The sequence below is a fragment of the Trachurus trachurus genome, assembly GCF_905171665.1.
Source record: "Trachurus trachurus genome assembly, chromosome: 10".
Lineage (NCBI taxonomy): Eukaryota > Metazoa > Chordata > Actinopteri > Carangiformes > Carangidae > Trachurus > Trachurus trachurus.
Window position 1 is genome coordinate 19,702,039 of NC_139894.1, and position 24,262 is coordinate 19,726,300.

Below are 24,262 nucleotides of genomic sequence, written 5' to 3' on the forward strand. Positions count from 1 at the left end.
ATTACAGCCATAGGAATGTTTTAACAAATTTAGATTATAAAATTCATTTCTGATTACATTAAGCTGTCACAATTTACAAAACCACTCATATATTGAATCTGGTAATTGGGATTGAAATACTTCAATGGTGAGAGAATTCAATTTTTTATCAAAAACACATCATCTCATATCAAGGGGGACACTGGTGAATACCTTTATCAAAGATCTACTATATTACTGCTGTATGCGATTTAAAATGACTTGACTTTCAAGGTGGTGATCTTCATCCAGGCAGACAAGTGAATCCCATAAATGCAGTCATGCATACCTGTCACTCACACAGGACTATCACAACATATTCTTTTGATGCCAGGAAAGCAAAGGAAAAGGTCCAGCTTTCCAAGGACAGAGACACAGCACAGGATTAAGACCACAGCAGATGAGGAGGTAGCAATGGTTTTCAGCAGTTCAAATTTAATACTTTGTCCCCCTTTCTCTACAGAAACCCAGGTAAAAAAAATCCCCCACTCTCATAAAATACAACAGCAGCAGTTACCAGTAAAAAAATGAAATGCAAAAAAAAAAAAAAAAAAAAAAAAAGAGAGAGAAAGCATAGAGGGGAGAAGAGAGAGAGGGTAGGGACATGATGAGGCAAGAAAGGAAAATATATTTTCTATATGTGAGGAGTGAGTCCAAAGTTCATCTTCAGACCAGGTTAGGGGCAGCGAGGAATCTGGGAACTTGCTGTTGTGTTCATTCAAAATGGAGGGGAGGAGGAAAAAAAAAGAACAAAATGAGTCGAGTCCAATCCAACTAGGGGAAGGAACCAGCACTCTAAGGCAGGGATTTATTCAGGAAGGGCTTTCTCCCTCTCTGGATGAAAGAAAATCTCACTCCTCTTCAGCCTGTGTGATGTATTATGTCGTGTGTACAGATGAAATGTATGTGCAAGTTTGTGTATGCAACAGGTAAATTGGAAGGTGTGTCTGTCATATATATGGTCAACACGAGTGCACCTCTCACTTGCTGCAAGAGAGGTGGCATTTTTCTTTCCTTATTTCTTCATTCATTCCTTTGCTTTTTCTTTTTTCTCCCAATATCAGTCCCCGACTACCTAGTAGTCATCCAAATCAAAGAACTCATCGTCCTCTCCTTGATACTCCATGCCCTGGAAATCCACCCTGTACCGCAAGATACCTGAGGAACACAAAGATGATAGATTAACAAGGGGAATATGATGGCCAGCCAGCTTATGTCATATTAGGTTAGGTCGAGGCAGCATTAAAGGAAGAATTTGTATTAGGATAAGCTAATCCTCATTAGCCATGGGGGTGGGAGTATTAGTACCTAAAACGCATGCATTCCTGAAATCCTCCTTTTCTGAAGTGCCACTTAGTGAATTAAAAAAAAGAGAGAGAGAGAGAATATAGTTTGGTTGCCCTTTTTCCTTTCCTGTTGTACTTGTTTCTCTCTTTGAAAGAAATACTGAAACTGAACTTATCTGATTCATGATTAACATTTTAGACCCTTATCAGTTCCATTTGAGTCCTGCTATTTAATGTGCACAACTGTTTAAAAAGCAACAAAGGACTAATACTTATAATCTTCTTTTTTTTTTTTTTTTTACACCAATACTTGTGTCATAACACATCAAAAAATGTCTTACCTGCAGTAGGGACCTATGACAAATATTGCAAATATTTTGATTATGGCATTATTGATGCTTGCAGGTATAATGGAGTGGCTGGCGTGGCGAGTTACACACTCTTAAGGACATGCAAATTATGCTTCAAAGCACTTAAAGAAAAGGGCTCATGTGAAATTTATTAGTTTCTGATTTCTATACCTGCCATAGATTTTTCTCACTTAAACCAGTGATTACTGGTAATGTTACATTCTTGCAATCCTATAGTCTTTACTGTCAATATCTAATTGACATCCATAAAATGATTTTGGCTAGAGCAGATTGAATGTGATCTACATCGATATTTTTTTTCTTGGTGCTTTGGTGGCTGATAATGGAGAGCTGCATTTGTTTCCTATACTATTTAAGTTTGCAACAGAAAATAGGTGGTGATGGATAATGGACAGTATATCAAAGGCACACTTCATATTTTGTGCACAGCCACTTCAGCACAGTAAATACCTGAGGATACATGGAGGCTTGAACCTGACCTCTCCAGCTGAAGAGCAGTTCAACGACTCATTCAACCACAAAACAAACTTACTCACTAAAACAACCACTGAGCTACGCATCTCCCGTCCGTCTTCCTAACTTGGTGTTGTACAAATGTACAATTGCAGGGTCATAAACAACTGTGTGCTCACCCCCGATGCCTCCAAAGCCCTTGACGAACTGGGACCCTTCCTGGCTCTTGTCTGTGACTATCTCCAGCGTGGCTCCAAATTTCTTGTAGTTGTTAGCAAACCACTCCAGCAGCGGCATGCTCTCGATCAGCTCATGCTCCTGTCCCGTCTAAAGAAAATGAACAGAGTGAGAAACAATTGGCATGATGAGCAGCGGCTCTCAGGTAGAATCACAGGGATCAGTCCTTTCTTGGCAGAGCTTACCTCCTTGTCTGTGAAGTGAGACTTGTCTTTCTCTTGTTCTGGCGTTAAGTACAAGGTCTTTTCATCTGTAAATCAAAGCAGGGACATGAAGATTACAGCGCTGCCACAATATTTATTACCCAGTTTCTCAGCGATGGTAGGTGTGGCACATGTGGTTTGCGTACCGTTCTCCGCTCCGTTGCTCTCTGCCCCATGCACACGTAGAATATAACGCATAGTGTCTAAGTTCTCGTAGACTATGAGGATCTCCACCGCTCCCATCTCCAGGGCTTTGAGTGTGTCCTCCACACCGAAACAGTACTTCCCCGTGTCCTGACTGATCTCATCAAAGTACCGCCCTGCAGAGAGGGATATATGTTTAAAAAAAAATCTCAAGTACAGCAAAAAAAAAAAACGTTTTTCCTTTAGCTCTTACAGTAATTGCAGTGTCAGCAGGATCACTCACCTATGAGCTTCTTCTCCTGGATGAACTTGACATTAGAGAGAACCTCTGCTGAGAGCTCAATAGCCTGGTTGAAGCCATTCTCTCCTCCGTAGGAGATGTCCACCAGCTTCAGAACCTTGGCCTGTAACCTCTGAGAAAAAACAAACAAACAAAACACAAGCAGATGTAAGTTTGGGTACACAATATCAAGCATAAAGCCATATAATCAGATGCATACTTAATATAACCGTAACAGCATTTTAACTTTAGCCCTTTTATTAAATGTTAAGGCATCCCAGGACCTGCTGGCCTTACTTTCATATGTGTTTATTGTTACTCATGTTGTGTCCTCTCGGCGATATATTATATACTTCACATTAAGTCAATCACTAAATAATGAATGCACATTACACTTCCATTACTACTGTTTGTGTAATGTGGTGTAGCTGTAAATATGAATGGCCATTAAAAGATGTTTGAAGTAGGTTCTCGCCATTATGTTATGGCTATATATGATGCAAGTATTAGGTTTTGACTTTAAAAGGTCCATAAGACAACAGCATTAACTGCTTTAGGTGTGTGAAAAGGCCCTGCTAACCCCAATATACAGTGGCAAGAAACAGTCTGGTCTGTATTAAAGACAATTCAGACATTCACAGTGTCGGCTTAGAGAAGTGTGTGATTTTGATAGTCACAAGAAATACATCTGTTGATGACGTCTTACAAAAGAAGATGTGGGAAGTCTAAGGATGAAAATTTGTTGATGTGCATGGTTGATTTTAGATAGTAGTCCAACGTTGGACAGACTGTTCACAGAGTTAGTTCTGTGACTTCTCTACCTAGAACTGAGCATCCAGGTGAGATGGCACAATACAGATGGATCGGTGAGGTAAAAATGAAGCAGAGAAACAGCCAAAGGCTTAAAATAGTCATTGGAGCTGGTTAACGTGTCTGTTCACCAGTCTACCATATGCGCATGATGGAGCATGTTCAAAGAAGCATTGTTGAGCCACAAAGTTTTGCCAAAGAGCAGCTTGATACACTGAGAAAAGTGTTTTGTGGAGTAATGATACTAAGACTGAATTGTTTGGGAGGAACATGCAGCGCTGTGTGAGGTGTAAAAAATGGGTTCTGCATTCCAGCATTTAACCATCATTCCACTGCTGATGTTCGGTGGAGAGCATCATGATTTAGGGTGATTTACTGCCTCTGGACCTGTGTAGTTCTACTTCACCAAGGGGAACATCAATTCCCAAATTTATCAGGGTATCTTGGAGGACACTGTCAAGTTGGCTGTCCACCTGCTGAAGGTCAGCAGAAGTTGGACAATGCAGCGGCTCAAGGTGGTGAACATCAAAGTATATTACACAGTGATTTCAAACAAAGAAAATCCACCTGTTGGATTCAGAGCCGAGAACTTAATCCAATAGAGGTGCTATGGAATGCCCTGAAGAAGGCTGCTCACACCAGACATCCTAACGACACGGCTAAGTTCAAACAGTTCTGCAGGTCAAAGTTTCTTCTGAGGATTTTGCAGGTTTGATCTATAGCAACTGGAAGTGCTTGCTTGAGGTTATGGGTTAAATCTAAGGGTTCACTTACTCTTTCCACCAGCACTGTGAATGCTTGACAGGTGTATTTGTATTAAAGCACAAATTATTTCAATTACTTGTGTGATACCAGCTTATGGACAATGTGTTTGTCTACATATGATACTTAGATCACATTTCATAACCGGTATGTGCTTTTTTTTTTTTTACTACTGTGTGTAAAGACAATTAAGTTGCCCTAACTACCCGGTGTTTCTCACACATTCATTTATTCGTGGCGGCCCGCCACAAAAGAATTACGTCCGCCACGAATACACCCGCGTCGGACGATCGGTCCGTTCATCTCCGCATCTATGCTCCGTATTGGCATTGTCTCACACACACAGAGAAGCGCACATGCATAACAGCACTGAGTGGTAAAAGTAGGGGTGTCAACATCTACACGTGTAAACGGATACACGGATAACAAACCATAAGCATTTAGAAAAATCAATAATCGTTTACACGCCTTTTTCCCTCCTCCTCCTTCATTTCTCACCAATATAGTATTTTTAGGGGTGATAACGTTGCCTGAAAGCTTCAGATAATAATGGAACTGCGTGTCAATCCCCCCTCACTTTATCTCCACGTAGCCTACCCGTCTCTCTCCAGCTGTCCTTTCAAAAGAAAGGCCGAGGGGAAAAAAAAAAAAAACAACAACATCGACTCCTCCGGCCTGTACTGCGGAGGAGGCTCAACATAGCCAGGCTTTGTGTTCATGTTCTAGCTCAACAAAACCTCTAGCCCCGCGGTCCCCCCGGAGTTAACACGGTAGGCTACTACCATAGGCTACTACGAAGCTTATCGACTTGCTCCTGACGCTCAGCTCAACAGCTGAGCAGCCTATTCCCTCAGCTGAACATCTGCAGGCGGAGACGCTCAGAGAGAAAGTAAAAAGCAGCGGATCAGCGTGATCTCTCCCTCCGTACAAACGCTCCGTTCTGATCCAGATCCACTGTCAAAGTAAAGGTGACGCCAGCTGAAAATGAACAGCGGCGCTTTTATAGCCGATTTTATTATTAAACTCTGAACATAACCTGGTCGGGACCAGGTTATGAGCTAAGCATAAGTTACCATGGTGATCTAGCTGGGTTAAAAGAGAGCCACCTTTGTAATACAGGAGAGCCTGGCTTTAGACTCTACATACCTCGCTAACCCACTAAACTGGCTTCGCGGTAACAGTACAGCCCTGTGTCTCCTCTCCCTCTTCACGCTCTGCGCCGGTGGTGCGTTCACGCTCAGCACAGCGTCTGAACGGAGCGGAGCCCCTATGAGCCCCGCCCCCGCGGGCACACAAGCAGCGCGTCAACGTCTTCTTGCGGCCCGGCCCGGAGCTGAAATCAAACACACCCCTCCTGCTGCGGTGGAGTTGAACCGAGTTGAAAACAGCGCCACTAAGCTTCCACAGAACTACCCCCGGACAATCCGCTCGCCCCCCCCCCCCCCCCCCCCCCGGTCGGGCGATCTGCTACCGCCACAGACTCCTTGCAAACCTGTGGGAAACACTGCTACCTATTTTCTCTCTGGCATAGAAGTATTGTTTATGTATAAACCTAATCTGAGAGCTAAGATTTCAGTTATGTTTGCTGATTCACTACTTAAAAAATATTTGACTGACTTTTATCAGAATACACACAAACACACACAGACTTACTGGGTCGAACATGTCAGATTGACTGAGCTCGGTCTTGAAGTCGGCAGAGCCAGCCAAGACCATTCCTGCCACATTGACTTTGTCGTTGGACACAAAGAGCTGGACAGCCGTCTCAGCCACTTTCCTCACATAGTTGTGCCTCTTCTCCATTCTCAGACGAGCAAAACGCAGAGCAGACTGCCCTCCTCTGCCTGGAGGACAGATAAAAATAAGGGACACCATCTTAAAAATGCTTATAAAAGACTCAAAAAAAAGGTCAAAGCCACCAACAAAAACAGGAATGTTTATCAATTATCTATTTATCCTTGCCATGTGGAAAATCATATCATAAGTGCAGTGTTGTGTGAGTATTGTGGGTAAGTACCGTGCTTCTTGGGTAGGTCCACAGTGAACTTGTGCAGCACCTCTCTGGTGTTGCCCTGCAGCGTGCCAAATAATGCCCCACTACCGTCAATCACAATAAAGCCAAACTTACTGTCGTCAGAAAGCAGGGCTGTCAATGCCTGTGTTAGGAGAGTGAGGGAAGAACGAATGATGACAATGTGACAGAAAGCATGCAAGACATGAAAAGACAAGTTCACATCCAAACAAAAGTTATTACAACCAGACAGAGAAAGAAGGAAAAGACTCTTACCTCGGTGTGGAACTTATTGTCGCAGAGGTACAGGGAAGTGTTGATTGGCTTAAAAGGCTCAAAATCGATATTGACTTTCTTCTCCTTGCCTTCCTCTGTTACAATGGTACCACAGTACACGACCAAACCATTTGGTGGCACTGGTAAGAGACAAAAGTCAGATGGTAAAGAGATTAGACAAATACCAAGAGAAAGGTGTTCAGACAGATACAAAATGTACAGTTTTCTAATGGGAGAAGCCAGAGGTGGCACACAGCATCATTAAGCTTTCTGGGGCTGAATGTCATTGTTTATATTGAACTCCAAGGCTCAAAGGCCAGAATCATCTATGACATAAAAACTAACATTTCCCCTGGAATGTTTTCTATGTACCAATGGGTAATACAGAGCCATCCTTCACACCTTATAGCCACCTACTTCTTCAAATTCAATACCATTACAAATACATTTTGTGCCAGTTTATGATGGCCTCTTTCTGTACAACAGCATTGCCATGTGTAATGTTTTAGTCACTTCTACTTATGTCTTTACCATGGATTTAGGTTGAGATGTAAAAATCTGTGTGCTGTTGAGAAGCTGATGAACAGTTGCACTTACACAATGTCTAGTTCACTGCAACAGAAATTCTGTTCATGTTTATAATTCTGGACTTAAGTTAACACAAGCACAGTGTTGGATGAGACGATCCATTTTAGTTGATTATTTTGCCTCAGACACTGAAATGATGTCTTTACATCAGTACATTGGTATTATAAGTCAGTTAAACACTGGAGTTCACTATGGCTGTCTCTTTAAGTATGATGGCATTTTACGGAAAATCAATTCTGTCCAGCTAACATTGAAAACCACACCTAAGTTAGGTTTCATTGTAAAACGTACCCTTGTTGTAGAGTTTTAGTCTTTGCTGTACAGAGGTGATGGCCCCGAGTACAGAGAGCCTGTTGACTCGGCTCTTGATGTTGGAAGCAGTGCCAAACTCATCAGCCAACATTTTGGCCACTCTGGATATCTGGTCCTTGGGAGGGATGATCAGCGAGATCATACTGGTGCCATTACTGTAGAAAGACAACTGATTTAATTGATGTTTACAGAAACATTTATGCATACATATACACGTACACACACACGATGCTATGAGGTGCAGAATCTACTAATACACTCTAAACACCAATACTCGATCACAACACATTAATATAAATCTAATCTATGTCAAAATCACACGGGGACGACAGGTGTTATCCACTCATGGCTATAGCCAACTCTTATTATTTTGAACTTCCAACTGAACTCTGACTTATCTATTTTCTCTACACCAAAATACCAAAATCTCCTATTCTGTCGTTTTGTAAACACACAACTTTCCCTAGTAAGATATCACCTTGACAAGGTCTAAAAGGTTGAGGGACAAGCATGGTGAGCCGTCAGTTACACAGTATGCAATCTCTGCCCTTGAAGCCAAGGACCGAGTTTCAGTGCCAGAGCTCTACACTGTTGTCCTCCATTCACTACCTGTCACAAAAACAAAGCATACCAGTGCAGGCTGACGCTGCACGCACACGGGCGCAGGTAGCAGCAGCTGGATGAATATAGGGCAAATGGTCAACTGTGTGTGACATGGCAGGCGGCGGAGCACATTCTGCGCAACTCTAGACGACAAGCTGTCGCAGAGCAAGCCACAAGCCAGTGTAGCAACACCCACATTTCACATGCCGTGTTTGATAATTCAACAAGGCCACAACGTCCCTACCGGCAAACAACCGATCTGGATTTCTTTCTTCCCTGACCGATATGTAGCCGGCAAAGCATTCATGTATCACCCAGCAGCTCGACTGCCATGAGGTAGCTAACTTAGTGGACTCTTGGAAGAATTAGGAAGCTCTGTCCAATAATCTGCGTGTGGCCAGTGGACAAGTAAACGCCATTTGAAGTCTTCTATCGGAGCATGTGGAAGTGCAAGTGTAAGCTAGCCGGCCTTCCTTTTCCCCATCAACGTGCTTTCTTGTTAAAGATAACCATGGCGGCCTCTCTCCAGAGATGACGTCTATTAGCGGTTCTCATTAGCAACACAGCTAACGTTACATTTACGAGCTTTATATCCTCCGTAGGATTTAAGGTAACGTTTTCCTCAATGTCTCTCATAACACATAACGGTAGACAAAGCGTAACACATATAACGGCAAATTAACACACAGTTTCCGACCAAATGCGACAGCCGTTAATGCTTAGCATTTAGCTAGTTAGCAGCGAAAGCTACATCGAGCTAAGTTATCTATGCTAAGCTAACCACTCCCAAATTCGGCCCCACTTATCCGATCTCCAGCTGTTGCGGCGGTCCACATTCACTCCCATCAACCGAAGCCATAAAACCCGGTAGAGTTAGCCCTGCCACGGCATCAACACACACTGCTCAAATCGATCACTTACCCACGGGCAGCTTCCAAACTTTTGATCAGCTTCTTGATTTTCCATATCTCCACGTTCCTGTCTGCCGCGCTGGGGTCGTCCGCCATCTTTCTGCTGTAATCGCTTCAGCACCTGAAAAGACGTGAAAAAAGAAGAGAAAAAACATATGTGGTAAAGCGGGCGAGAACTAGATAGACTGACAGGTCTGATTGGACGGGCAGAATATTTGTCCTAACAAGCTGGACGAGATACCTCTCCGAACTAGTGGCGCGGTGTCCGTTAAGGCACCTGACCAGCACTGGCAGCCGCACTGACCGAGAGGGAGAGATCCTACCCGGGCTGCCTCTGTCAGTACAGTGCGCGGAGAATAACGGGCCTACGGTCTGCCAGGCCCTAGCGTCCACCTTGTTCTTATCTAATACGACCTACTTTCTACAGTTCCCGTGGAAACCATGTGGAAACCAACTGCCAGCTTTTCGCACATTGAGTATATACCGATATAAATGGAGCCGGTACGGTACCTGCCTCGGACAACGCCGCTCGGCTCCGCTCTCGGTCTGCTGCGCTACGTCGGGTCGGTGGTCCGAGGAATGACGTTGCCTTCCCGACCGGTTTCTCTCCCTCACACGCTGCGCGTGGTGCTATCGACGGGACTCACATGTGGGAGGTCGTTAGGGCGGTGGCGTTCACTTCCTGGAAACCACATAGAAACCAATGAAATCATTTGGTGGTTGTGTCAATCATACCAGTCCCAACATTGATTGAACAGAAACTAAACGCATCACCGAAGCTGGGCGGGCGTCTGTTACTGTGGATAGTGGGACTTGTAGTTGGCCAAACGAAACTTTAACATTTCAGTTGAATAAGTGGGTTGCACGCACGAAACTGACACAGTATTTGTTGTTGGTCCGGTTACATTTGTACTTTAAACTAAAAACTCAACCTCACCTTCTTTGCGCAGTTATAAAGGCTATCTTTTACATTACTTATTTCACGCAAAATCTGTAAAGATATTTAGAGTGAACAGTGGCATCTGCTGGTCATTAACACGCTTGCCAGATCTTTCCCAACCGGAACTACTGTCACGAGCCACTGTCATATTTTGTCATCCACACACGTTTTCGCAAACACATTCACTATCTAGTTATGAGTTTGGTTTTGACGTCAAATGCACTCACCCACAAGAACATTGTAGCTATTATATTTTTTTGATTTACCTTTAAAAAAATTACAGAATCCCACCTAAAATATTCATCACTCTCTCTCACGGCTAGTCAGATTCACTGTTCTTCAGTCTGCTCTGTAATGCAAAGGGTTTGCTTCTCTTTGTAGGCTACATTCAGTTTTATGAGGTAGCCAAGTTTTTGAAAACACTTCAACCCTCATTGCATTTCAACACCCTGTCCAACAGAAGAAAAATCCTACTTTTAGACCAGGAGTGGGTAAAGGTAGATCAATAAGTGTCATAAATGTTTTGTTGTTGTTTTTTTTATCAGACCCCCCCCCCCTTGTATAGGCCTACTTCACAGGAGAATTCAAGTGTAATTGCAACATTTTATGATGCAGCAGGTGTCTTGAAGGTTATAAATAAGATCGAGCTCTCCTTTCTCTAGCTATCTAAGTCAGCAAGGTTCAATCATCTTTTTAGATCATATTGTTGAGGTCATGTGGCTTCCAAACTGCTGGGGGTATTGAAGATGAAAAAAAAAAATCTAGCTTCATGTTTCAGCCTTAAACAGGCAGCTGAGCAATCCAGTTATCCTCTGGTATTGTGGCTGACGATTCAGATTTAAATTATTGAGTGAGACGTTGGATGAGCTGTGGGTGAGCCTAAGATTGTAGTGTAAGTAGTAGGTTACAGTTAAGTGTTACTGTTAAAGGTTTTATGTCATTAGCTGCTGAGCCGGCAGCCATAAATATCTGATTTTGGTAAAGTTTTGTTCCTTTATAGCCTACTTGAATACAACAGAGTAAACAAAAGAAAAAAAACTTATTGGTGCCCACAAATACTCACATAATGTTCTATGCATTATTGCATTTCTATGTTGAAACCTCTTGAAACATTTAAAATCTCCAACATACTTTGAGTGAACACACTGTGCTAGCTATCACTTTCCCTGAAACGTTTTATTAAATAGGTCGGAGTTTATCTAGTGTTCAAGGGTGAGGCAGTAAGGCCACAAGTGAGAACCAAAATGGCAAATACATGGAGCCAGCATTGTTCTTTTGCACAGAGAAGTGAAAGCATACAAACGGCTTATTCATATTTAGACCACTAGATGGCAGCATTGGCTTGTCAAAAATGACAGATTCCCACGGTATCTCACTTCTTATTGATGAAGAAGCCACATATCCCCAGAGCTTCTGGTTTGTGTGTTGCTCAATGGGACACTCAGAAGTCAGGTCTTGTTCTGTATTTGTCACACTAATTGTTAGACTTTATTAGGTTGCCATATGCTGGATATTAGTCAGTGTCTTTAGTGAATTCTGATTGTTTCTGTCAGAATAAACGTCTGCTTGTGCATGAAGCAGCAAGCCCAAGGATTATCCCTGTGGTATTACCCATCTCTGTTCAACCGGGGGAGCGGGAGGAGGTGGGTGTTGTTTTTGTCAGTATTTGGCACTCTCAGGATGGCTACATCACAGGAAAAAAATGTGATATAGCAGTTTGTGCAACTGACTGTCTGCAAAATTGTCCAGCACCGGTATGACTGCCAATTCATCACCATCTGTCGACCATCAGAGCTGTAATGATCTGTCGCTTCAGAATGGATGGTTCTTGCTGCCCCATGGATGAGAGGTGTCCTAGCCAGTACCTCATTTTACCTGGTCATTTGACACAAACATTAAGAAGAACAGAGATGGTGACAGGTTAAACCAAAAGAAAAAACAAACAAACAAACCAAGGACTTGAGCTTTATCAGAGAAGAGTAACAAATTAATACATGGGACAGTAGTTTTTGGACTGCACTGTAAATTATATTTTTACCCTGCTCTATGCACTTAAGGTTATTGATGCACCTTTATATGGCTCCTCAAAGCAGCTAATGGTCTATAAAGGAAGTTCAATTCTGAGAAGCACTCTATCTGGCTTTAATGACGTAAACTGATGTGATCATCCTTGCAACAGGTATTATCTCACAGTGTGGTTCTGGTAATTTATTGGACTCAGACACTCGATTTGATCAATTATGATTCACTTGTATGTAACTGTTATGCCAATATGGCTGCCCTTTCCTGAATGTCACACTGTTCTCTGTAATCTATCAACAGCAACGTTCCATTTCCTGGTAATGATGTCATAATAGGAGTGACCAGGAGTATGTGCCATAGTGACCAGTCCATTAATAAGGCAGAGATACTGTGCGTGTGAGGTGTACATAGGGATGCATGTGGGAGTTAAAACAGATTTCAGCAGGTTCAGGCAGCTCCGTTTTCCCATCTGCTTAAGTAGAGTTTTAGAGAGAGAGGCAGAGGCGAGTGAAGGTGGAAGGACACACTCTCAAGGGCATTCAAGGATGCAGTGTTATTTGTCATTCCTAAGAAACGTGGTTGACACAAAGAGTGAGGATGCATCCAATCAGACACTTGTAGAGAGAGGCAGGCGCTCACATACTCAGAGATAAATTAGCACATTGACATGGAGGTCTTGAAATGCCTTGGCTGCATATCAGAGACAGCTAACATCCCTGACCTGTAAAAGTTAGTCAGCCACAAATGATTAAAAATGCTTAAACATAAAACAAATCAAAGCTCCGAGACATCTGTTTCTGTGACTCTTGTAACCCTCCTGTCACTGACGTGCTAAAGCTTTGATGCTTCTCCTCCCATGAAAACTTCATTTGCTCCTCGATGTGTGTGTAGCGCCGCTCTCAACACAGACGAGAAAACCTTTGAACTCCTCAGAGGGAATTAAGCAGCAGTTATTCTCTGCTGACCAGCTAATCTGTGACTCAGTATGTGTCTGTCTCTCAGGCTCTCTTTCCCTGTCCTCCCCAGTGAAAGAGAGGATCATAATTGTCAGCACTTCAATAGCTTGCTTATGACTTAAAGCAATCTTCTTAGGATGTTCTGTGTGAGTATGAGAATGTGCATCTGCTGGTGTCTGGCAGCCATCTCCTGCTCCACTGTGAGATTTGGGGTTCTAGGACAAGTGCAAAGTTTTGGGATTGCAGTAGCAAGGGCTGTTTGGGTGTGAGTATATTTCTTTGCAAATTTCAGAGTTGACATTCTTGTCACATCCTTGGCTCTCTTACTGCTCTCCACAGAGGCAGAGGGAGATTTACGGATCTGTGTCCTAATATTAAGTGGATTAATCAGGAATGGAGAGTCAAGGTTGTCATAAATATAAATGAGGTCTTTTGAGGCATAGGGCGAGATATGCTTCATGTCCACACAGTGTGGGCTATTAGGAGTTTATCAACGCAGTGGATTAAGACCAATAACCTCAATTTAGAGGCCAGGACACACAGTCAGTCTTAATGATGCATTGGAAAGGGGTTAAACCCAAAGGTAATATGGACCAGCTGGCATGCCTATACTGCACACTGACCCAGGGCATAATCCAATTGTCTTTCACACCTCAAGGGGACAGAAGTTCAATGTATTTTGCAGTTTAACTTGGAATTAAAAAAAACATTCTTTTATTTTTGCTTTATCTTTTGTGTCTATAATATATGTCGACTAATGAATATGAAAAGACAACCGGCATTGCTTGAACAAGCAATGTGCTAGCTGTCACCGTTAGCCTGGAGGACAGTGCTGTGTTCCAGTCGACACATCCAGCTGATAAAAGCCTTGATGCCAACCATCACTCCCCAAGGAGAGATTACCAAATGCTGCCATCAATCTCTCTGCTTTCCCAGGGCCTGATGGTATATCCTTTTTTTCCCGCAGCAATCTACCATGAAGAAACAGAATACAACATGTGTACATGCAGAAAAACATACATTTATAAATGCAAAAATGTAACACATGCAGCTGTTCTGGAACATCTGTTCCATCAACCCCAGCCACTTGCATAAACGATGCAGTTCTTCATCAATTGGCTGCACTGCTTTAGCTCTTAGCACAATTTATGAAATAGAGAAGCTGCAGGAACCATATTTAAGATGAATCCACACTAGACAGAGTGCCTATATGTTTTGCTGTTGTGGTATCTGTGGGAACCAGAGAAGACGTCTTGGTTGTCACTCCCTAGGAAAATCAAGTTTTCATACCAGTAAGTCCAGTACATGCAGTAATCCATGCCATCACTCATGCAGTGCATATTTAAACCAGTCTGAAGTCATTACAAGTGAGCCACCGCCATGACAACCTCACAGATAGACTGATAGGGAAAGGAAGATGGGAAGAGGGGATGAAACAGGGTAGAAAGATGGTGGAAAATTGATTTTCTTTGAGCAGCATTAATCAAATTGACTGCAAAAAGGGCATTATCAGTTCAATGAATTTAATACCGAGTATTAAATGAGGACAAAGGCGTGACCAGTGAGGCGAACTTACTTTGAAGGATGATGACGGGAATGATCAAAAGTCAATGCCATTTAGATGACATGCAAACGTCTCAGAGTGAAATTATTTGTACAAAACTCTCCTAAATGCATTACTCTCAATCACTCTGGTCAAGATGAATAATTATGGGCATTATATTTTTGAAATGCTTTAGAAAGTGCAGCAGTTTCTCTGCAGGAATGTCCTCAAGTCATTATATAGACCCACAACCTATGCATGCGTGAGAATCAGCTCTGTGCACTGCTGGCACGTGTCGACATGCTGCTGCTGAAACGAGGACACTCGACAGACAGAATGGGACGAGGAAACTTAAATTTATTCAGACAAACATTTTGGAACTGTCACAGTAAAACCAAACACTTCTCAGCTTGCATCGCCATTTCATTAGAATTTCAAAATGATGGAAAACAAGACTGAAAAATGTGTTCACCATGTTTGCACCAAGGACAGTGAACTTCACACATTTCAGTTTATTCAAATGCAAATTCACAATGTCACACGGCAACTCAGTGCATCGACGTGGACTTAAGATTTTTGTCTCACAAAATAAAAACATTGCATCTTAATACAAAAAGAAAAGTCTTTGTACATATGGTCATTTGATTTGTGTTTCTAAAGAGCATGTGGACTGTGCACATGTGTGTGTGCGCGTGTAGCTCCAGGCAGGACATTCATAGCCAAAGAGAGACACTGCAGCCAGCTGGCAATGGTGTTTCACCAATGACATCGAAAGAGGATTATGTGGGGATGACCAGAGAAATGAGCTGATTTGCCTCTTAAATGAGAGAATCAATATCTTACATCCAAACGTACAAAAGAGATATTGATGGAATGAGCCAGTGACAGAGGAGTTTAACCTGGTTGGAGGTGGAGACTGAGTGAAGAGAAGAGAGGATGATCAACAGGAAAAAGACTAAAACCCGAGACAGAGGGGAAAGGGAATGTGAAAGCAGCCATTGGTGTCTCAATTTTTTTTTTTCATTAACATTTGGCAGGAGGACTTCTGCTTGATTGACAGAAGCAAAAGTAACGCTGACTTGGTGATTAACAGGAAGATTTTTTACAGCTAACTACTATTCTAATATTTAACCCTAGAACACTAACGTCGGGTGATTTTCACCCATTAAATTATTGTTTCATAATTTTCATTATGTTGCTGTTGTCTGAGTTTCATGGGTCCCTGGGTAGCTTCATACTACTCACTGACGTCATTGAAGGTAGGCATGTTACCCTGCTCCCATCCCTAGTTTTTTCAGCAGGCACATGTTCGGGTGGATTTCACCCGACGTTAGTGTTTATGTATCTAAATCTGGCGACCATTTCTGGTGATGCTGAAAATTCTTCTTTTTTCTTTTTACTTCACCAAATAAGGCTCAAATGTCCCACAAATGGGTGGTCTGAAGGACAAAGTCCCAGCTCCATTAGTTTTTTTTTAAGGAAGTTTTTGTTAAAAAAAAAACAAAAAAATCACAAATTTTGGACATTTTTTTATAGGGTCACCATGATACCTTTTTTTCATTTTGTGAAACATTGTACAGTGGAAAATTAAGGAAGTGTACCTCAATTTGCCATGTATTGTTGTATTTTAATATACTGTAGCGTGCTGGGGAGGTTAGATGTAGGGGTTTCCCAGCATGCTTTGTGACAGTGTGTCTGTGAGTTTAAGTTAGTGTTATCTCTGTTTTAAACGACCATAAATGTTATCTTTTGCAGTTTTGCAACATTCAGTGTTACTGTCTTATTGTTTAAGTTCTAATTCATTGATCTATTTAGTTATAATTACTGTTAGTAAATCACCTTGACACCATAAGTGAGGTTATGTGTGTGGTTAGAGACCTCCCTTCATTTCATGTGTTTTCTGTGTTCAGAGCATAATAAAGTGGCATCTCCTGGAGTCGAGCGGTGTATGGGGCACAGGAGCTGCAAATAAAGCTAGAAGTAGTCTTTGTTTGAGTTTGCTATAACTTAGAACCCAAGATTGCCACATTGGTGTCAGAAGTGGGATTTAGGATGGCAGCATCACTTGAGGAAATAGATAAGCTCATCGAAAGACTGGAAGGTATGCAAGGAGCAAGACCAAAGCAGAGGAAGGCAAAGCCCACCAGGAGTCACCGGGGAGAAGAGACCACTGACTTCCCTGATGGAGCAAGCGCCCCCCAGTCAGCAGCAGGAGATCGCAGCCTGGGAAACCAGCCAAGGACGACCACCTCTCACTCACAGGTACCCAGATCCCTCCTACTGATGACGCCTCCGGGAAGCAATATTATGGTCCCTCCTCATGCCACAGCAGCCAGAATGCCCCCAACCATGGGAGGAGAAGGAAACAGTGCCGTTTCCCTCCCACAACCAGCACTGTCGGGCCCACCACTGCCACCTGAAGGTCCCCGACGGAGTACCATGAAGCTGCCACGTTATAATGGGGAAGAACCTCCAGAGACTTACCTCATTCAAGTCCAATTGGCATCCCAGCTCAATGCCTGGTCAGCGGAAGAGACAGCGGTCCAAGTCGCCCTTGCCTTGGAGGGAAAAGCCCTGCAGATTCTCACAGACCTCCAACCTGAAGAGAGATTTGACTGGCAAGCCATGGAAAGAGCAATGAAACACCGTTTTGGCCGCCATGCTCATGCCGATGACGCCCGAGACAAGCTTGTCAGCCGACGAAGAAAAGAGGGAGAGAGTCTGGGTGCATATGCTGCGGATCTCCGTTTTTATGCCAGGCGGGGGTACCCTACCTTCCACGCCACAGCGCAAGACGAGCTGGCACTCCAAGCTTTCGTCTGGGGGCTTCAGCCAGAGCGACTTCAAGAACACATCCGCCTGTATGCACCAAAGACCTTGACGGCAGCCTTAACTGAAGCAGAGCGGGTTGAACATGTGCTGTCCACGGGAGACCGCCCCACCAACACAAGGCACCGAGTGCGTCAGGCGGCCTACGAGGGGAGTGATGACGAAGAGATCACCCGCCAAGCCACCACTACACCCCTACAACGACCCCGACGAGGAGCCAGGAGAACAGCCTGGCAGCCTACAGAAGGATGTTACCGGTGCGGAGAGCCAGGTCACATCGCACGTCACTGCCCAGCACCAGCCCCACGAAGCCCAGCTCCTCAGCCTCCGTCAAACTAGAGCGGGGTGGCACAATGGGGGAACTGTCACCCACAACTCATCCTCCCTCCTTTGCCAAGTCACAGTTGCGTCTGGGTCGCCTGGGCCAGACAAATGGACTGTACCTGGACTGTACACTTAATGACACTCCATGCAGAGCCCTGGTGGATACGGGGTCCACCATTTCGCTGGTCCGGCCTGGAACGCTACCTGGTACAGATGGCCCAAGACCACGGGGTTGGAGACCCACTAAGCTTTGTATAACCACAGTCACCGGTGAACGCACCAGAATGCAGGGCGAAGGATCTCTCCAGGTGACTGTTGCTAGCCACACAATTAATCACAAGTTCTGGCTGGCCAACATACAAGACCCCTGCATCATCGGGCTGGATCTGCTAGCCAAATGGGAGGCTGTGGTCGACATTCACAGAACTACACTTTACCTGGGTTCTGAGGAAGTTAAACTTCACCCCACCTGTGAAAAGGGACTGAGGCAAGCATCCTCTCCACAGCCAAACACTCGGGTCCCCTCCATGCCATCACCACCAGCCAGAGTCAAGGGAGTTTCCACATCATCACTGCCACCCCAAGTGCCATCAGCCGAGACCAAGCAAGCTGTTGATGACCTGTTCTGGAGAAGTTGTGAGGGCCTGCAAGCGGACCAGACATGCAAGCTTCGGGAGCTACTGGAGCGGTTCGCCGACATCTTTGCAGCCAGGGATGAGGACTGCACCAGTACCAGTCTGGTACAACATGACATCAACACTGGTGATGCTCGCCCCATCCGTCTCCGCCCCCGTCGGCTTCCGCTGGCCAAGCGGGCTGCAGCTGAACAAAAGATCAAAGAGATGGCAGATGCAGGCATCATCGAACCCTCCAGTAGCCCTTGGGCAGCTCCCGCCGTTCTGGTCAAGAAAAAAGATGACACTTGGCGGTTCTGTGTTGACTACCGCCGCCTTAATGATGTCACCCTCAAGGACTCCTATCCACTACCCCGTGTTGATGATGCCCTCGATTACATCGCGGGGTCCTGCTGGTTCAGCTCCCTTGATCTTCGCAGTGGCTATTGGCAGGTGGAGTTGGCACCGGAGGCACGCCCCAAGACCGCCTTTACCATTGGCCAAGGGTTGTGGCAATTTAAAGTCATGCCTTTCGGCCTCTGCAACGCTCCGGCCACCTTTGAGCGCCTTATGGAGAGGGTCCTGTCTGAAATCCCTCGGAGTCACTGTGTTGTCTACTTAGATGACCTCCTCTCCCATGCTGCTGACTTTGAGAATGCTGTGACCAACCTGGAGGTTGTCTTTCATGCCATTCGCCGGGCCGGGCTGCGTCTTCATCCCAAGAAGTGTCACCTTTTCCGACGAGAGACATCCTTTTTGGGCCATGTCGTCAGTGCAGCAGGGGTGTCTACTGACCCTGCTAAGGTGGCCGCTGTGAGAGACTGGCCTGTCCCCCACAATGTTGGACAACTGAGGAGCTTTCTGGGCCTGGCCTCCTACTATCGACGGTTCGTCAGGGACTTCGCCACCATTGCCAGCCCACTACATCGGCTGACCCAGAAAGGCCATGTCTTCCAGTGGAGTGAGGACTGTGCTGTCGCCTTTGAGCAACTCCGCTCAGCACTTGTTGGGGCCCCCGTACTGTCCTATCCAGACCCCCAGCTACCATTCATTGTGGACACTGACGCCAGCAATGTGGGACTTGGGGCAGTGTTGTCCCAGGAGGGAGAGAATGGGGAGCAGGTCATCGCTTACTACAGTCGCTCCCTCAACCGACCAGAGAGGAACTATTGTGTCACCCGTCGGGAATTGCTGGCTGTCGTCCTCGGGCTCCGTCACTTCAGGCCATACCTTTATGGGAGAAGATTCCTCCTGCGCACCGACCATGCCTCCCTCACGTGGCTCCTAAACTTTAAAGAGCCAGAGGGACAGCTCGCACGATGGTTAGAGACACTACAGGACTACAACTTTGAAATCCGTCACCGGTCTGGCCGTCTTCATGCCAACGCAGACGCTTTGTCCCGACGCCCTTGTGAAGTTGAACAGTGCCGGTACTGCCAGCGTGTGGAGGACCGGGACACTGCGAACCCAACTGTATCAGCCCTGCAGCCCATCCCCTTGGATGACGAGAGTGGGCCCCAGGTCTCAGCACCAACAGCAGCTGACAACGATGGTTTGGAAACCATCGATCTCCAACAGCTCCAGCTTGACCAGAGCCAAGACCCTGTCCTCTCTCAGGTCCAAGATTGGATAGAGACCGGCCAACGACCAGCATGGAACGCAGTGTCAGCATTGGACCCTGAGACCAAGGCCCTCTACGCCCAGTGGACCAGCCTCATCATCCGTGATGGCCTCCTCCATCGTCGCTGGCAGACCCCTGGGGGCCACCGAGATGTCTTCCAACTCCTGGTTCCCCGCCAGCTACGCCCCAAGGTCCTTCAGCTTGTCCATGGCTCAGTGGGGGCAGGCCATTTTGGAGTGGCCAAGACTCTACACCGGCTCAGGTCACGTTTCTACTGGCCAGGGTGTCGTCAGGATGTAGAGCTCTATGTTCATCGGTGTGACTCTTGCACTGCTAAAAAGGGACCGACTCGGCGCTCGCACGCTCCCCTGCAGCAGTACCAGGTGGGGGCCCCAATGGAGCGTGTGGGTGTAGACATCCTTGGCCCCTTTCCTACCACTGACCAAGGGAACCGCTACGTCCTTGTGGCCATGGACTATTTTACCAAGTGGCCTGAGGCGTATGCGGTCCCTGATCAGAGTGCATCCACCACCGCTGAGCACCTGGTCAGTGAGATGTTCTGCCGCTTTGGTGTGCCGGAGGAACTGCACAGTGACCAGGGTCGCAACTTTGAAGCTAAAGTGTTCAGTGAGGTCTGCCAGAGGCTCGGCATCAAGAAGACCCGGACTACACCATTGCACCCTCAGAGCGATGGACTGGTCGAACGCTTCAACCGCACCCTGGCCACCCAGCTTGCAATCCTGACCAGCCGCCAGCAGCGAGACTGGGACCGGCACCTACCTTTGGTTCTGTGGGCGTACCGGACGGCGGTTCAGGAATCCACAAAATGCACCCCAGCAGTCCTCATGTTTGGGCATGAGCTCCGCACTCCTGTGGACTTGGTGTTTGGGCCTCCCCCTGAGCCAGAGTTGGAGGGTGCACCTGGCCTGGACTACCTGTACAGTCTCCGGGAACGGCTTCAGCTGGTGCATGAGATGACCAGGAAGGCCCTCTCTGACGCTGGATTGCGGCAGAAGCGGGCTTACGATTCCCGTTGTAAAGGACAGGACTTTGCCCCTGGGGAGCAGGTGTGGGTCTACAGCCCTGAGAGGAAGAAGGGCCTTTCCCCTAAATTGATGAGCCAGTGGGTGGGACCTTGTACTGTGCTTGAGAGACTGTCAGATGTGGTGTACAGGGTGCGGCTGGTCAAGAGGAATCGTGTGGTGGTGCTCCACCGTGACAGGCTTGCACCCTACCATCACTTGGCCCAATCTGAGGGGGAGGTGGGGTCTGAGGACCAGCCCACTCACTCACCCACTCCACCTCCTGAAGCCACCAATAGGCCTGCTGAGACCACACGGCGACAGCGCCGGCTTCCCCAACACCTCAGGGACTTTGTCATGGGTGCATGGGTTGCTGGGGACAGCTAACCACCTAGGTGGGGGCAGTGTAGCGTGCTGGGGAGGTTAGATGTAGGGGTTTCCCAGCATGCTTTGTGACAGTGTGTCTGTGAGTTTAAGTTAGTGTTATCTCTGTTTTAAACAACCATAAATGTTATCTTTTGCAGTTTTGCAACATTCAGTGTTACTGTCTTATTGTTTAAGTTCTAATTCATTGATCTATTTAGTTATAATTACTGTTAGTAAATCACCTTGACACCATAAGTGAGGTTATGTGTGTGGTTAGAGACCTCCCTTCATTTCATGTGTTTTCTGTGTTCAGAGCATAATAAAGTGGCATCTCCTGGAGTCGAGCGGTGTATGGGGCACAGGAGCTGCAGATAAAGCTAGAAGTAGTCTTTGTTTGAGTTTGCTATAACTTAGAACCCAAGATTGCCACAATACTTTGGTGAGAAATATTTTTTTATGGGTATATTATATCGGGTAAAAAATACCCGGCGTTAGTGATGGTGTTACTTTTTGTAACGTTAGTGTTCTAGGGTTAAATACTGTAACATAGCAAATATTGTGGCCATTATCAATTTGTTGTCATTTGTTGTGACAGGCAAAACATGATTTATATACTTTTCAGGCAGCCGTAAACTATTCTAATTTTATTAGACAGCCAGTGTTTTCAGAAAATAAACATTCAGTGTGATGAAGGGACAATGTTTAAATAGTACTCGCTTACCCATTTTGCCAAGTGATAATAGTGATAACTGAAACCATGTAGAGGTCAAGGTCCTGCTCAAGGAAATTTTAATATATCACCAGAGAAACCAGGCGTTGAACCACCAACCCTGCTCCTAATTGATCCATAGCTCAGTACTTCTTTTAAGTAAATTATCTAATTACTTTTTTAGTCAGTGTTATTAATAAGATAATCATGCAAATGTATCTGCTATCAGTAAACACATCATTTCATACTGAAATAAACATGAATTTAAGATGGTGCTTCAGATTTTATAACAAAAAGACGCACTGTGACCTGTAAGATCTCAGTTTGTTTATCACAGAGGAGATTAAACACTAATGTTTGTTCTGCATTACGTGTTCCAAGTCTAATATAATGATCCTACAACAGGGACTTCTAAAAGAAAATGGGTTCATCTCAGATACACTAGTTAGCTCTAATAGAATCTTAAGAAATGAACGTTGTTGCTAATCTGAGCGATTCTTTTAAATTACCAGGAGAAAGAGACTCCAGAGAGAGAGAGGGACTTGAACTTGTCACATGCATCAGAGTTCTGCAGAACAATCATTATTACCCTCTCAGATTTCTCAGACACTTTGGTGCTGCAGCGTGTATGTCTCTATTTTTCAAAGCTGACTGATTATTTTATTTCCCTTGACATCAGCAGCTTTTCAAAGGTTTTTAAGGAGATCAAAAATTGTGGCAGACACCCTTGTTTATATAAGGACATAAATTGGGTGAAAATAAGCGAGAAAAATCAGGTCATTTAGACTATTTACAAATTATTGAAGGTAGCCAGAGTGCACTGCTCTACATAAACAACATTTCTGTTGAGTTTTGAAGAGGAAGAAACAGGGTTACATGCAGCATTGTGATGGCAGCAACACCCAAAAATATCACAATACTCATCATTAAGATACACCGTTGTCTAATGTACAACTTAACATGGGCATCCTAATAAAAAAAACTTCTTGGTCATTGGACTCTCCTCTATTCAAGATCCCCAACACAAAGAAATTCAAGTATTTCAGATCTCAAGTGTGACAGTGATGCATGAACACTGCAGAACCACAAAAACTGCCCAGTCGTAAAATACAGAACAGAGTGGGAGTGTCTCTTTCATAGACAGAGGACATAAACCAGAATCTGGCCTTCTTGGAAAAAACATCAAATATTTACAAGTGTACATATAGTACAGTGATATTTCTCGCCTCAGCAACTGGGACCAGAGTATCCGACCGTGACACACAGACACAGATGAGAGGGGAAAAACCTAGCCGAAGGGGTGAGACACAGCTGTTAAAAGTTAGAGGTGTTTGTTTATCTAGTGTCACTCAAGAGAGATTTATGCAAAAATGTTTACAAAAATATGAATATGGTGTTTGTAAACCAGCTGTACCTGTAGCTGTAACTGTTAGGCAAGCAACAATATCAGCCTTCACATTCACAACAGTTGTTTAATGTTGGTTTGGGGAGCAGTGATCCTCCAAAGTGGAGATTTTAACAGAGAAAACAAGACATGTTGAAAACTCAGTATCAATTTTGACAATGGGACAATTTATATAACTTCCAATCCAATGTTACAATGCTATTTTCTGTTGTGATGTGGTGGCGAGTTTGTTTTCTGGCTGTTTACTGTTTCCACAAAAACACTCATCATGGGGATGGATGTTTGTGGTCCTGCTTAACGTCTCAGATCTGCACTGAGAGAACAGAGCCACAGGACGGGACACAGCTACCAAACACTGACCTTCTCTTTGTCCTCAGAAGCTCCTTGGGGGTACATTTGGTTCTGCTGCTTTTTCGGTTTGCCTCGCTCATTCTGTGATGACTGCTCTTCTTGGTCAACAAAGAGAGTGACATCATCCCCAAATCCCCTGATGCCTCCCTTTACTTATCTGCACAAAAATAAACACAGACAGTAACACAGGAGCTGCCAGAGAAGCAAGCAGACTGGCGTGGATTGTTCATTCTGTCTTATGCTATAGTCTTTATACAATATAACCAGTTATCTTCCTTGGAGGGCATGAAACAGT

General features: G+C 44.9%; 1 protein-coding gene across 3 annotated transcripts; it reads right to left on the minus strand.

Moving 5' to 3' along the window:
- Positions 1-896: 896 nt before the first annotated feature.
- LOC310992786 (eukaryotic peptide chain release factor subunit 1) lies at positions 897-9,936 on the minus strand. 3 transcript variants are annotated; one of them, XM_083980973.1, is made up of 11 exons: positions 9,776-9,936; positions 9,276-9,386; positions 7,731-7,906; positions 6,852-6,991; positions 6,582-6,720; positions 6,218-6,408; positions 2,996-3,125; positions 2,715-2,888; positions 2,551-2,615; positions 2,308-2,455; positions 897-1,176 (listed from the first exon to the last, which is right to left on the minus strand). In XM_083980973.1, exons 2-11 carry the CDS (start codon positions 9,359-9,361, stop codon positions 1,094-1,096), a joined length of 1,332 nt encoding a protein of 443 aa, XP_083837099.1. In that variant the 5' UTR covers positions 9,362-9,386; positions 9,776-9,936; the 3' UTR covers positions 897-1,093. The 3 variants fall into 3 exon arrangements, with proteins under 3 accessions (XP_083837099.1, XP_083837100.1, XP_083837101.1); XM_083980974.1 differs by having other exon boundaries at positions 9,780-9,915; XM_083980975.1 differs by lacking the exon at positions 9,776-9,936 and adding an exon at positions 9,507-9,761.
- Between the last annotated feature and the right edge of the window lie 14,326 nt (positions 9,937-24,262).

Coding starts and splice junctions, on each gene's coding strand:
- LOC310992786 (XM_083980973.1), bottom strand. CDS start 9,361: ATGGCGGACGACCCCAGCGCGGCAGACAGGAACGTGGAGATATGGAAA. Junction 6,992..7,730: donor ACTAAAACTCTACAACAAGG/GTACGTTTTACA, acceptor GTCTCTTACCAG/TGCCACCAAATGGTTTGGTC. Junction 2,456..2,550: donor CTCACTTCACAGACAAGGAG/GTAAGCTCTGCC, acceptor CATTTTCTTTAG/ACGGGACAGGAGCATGAGCT.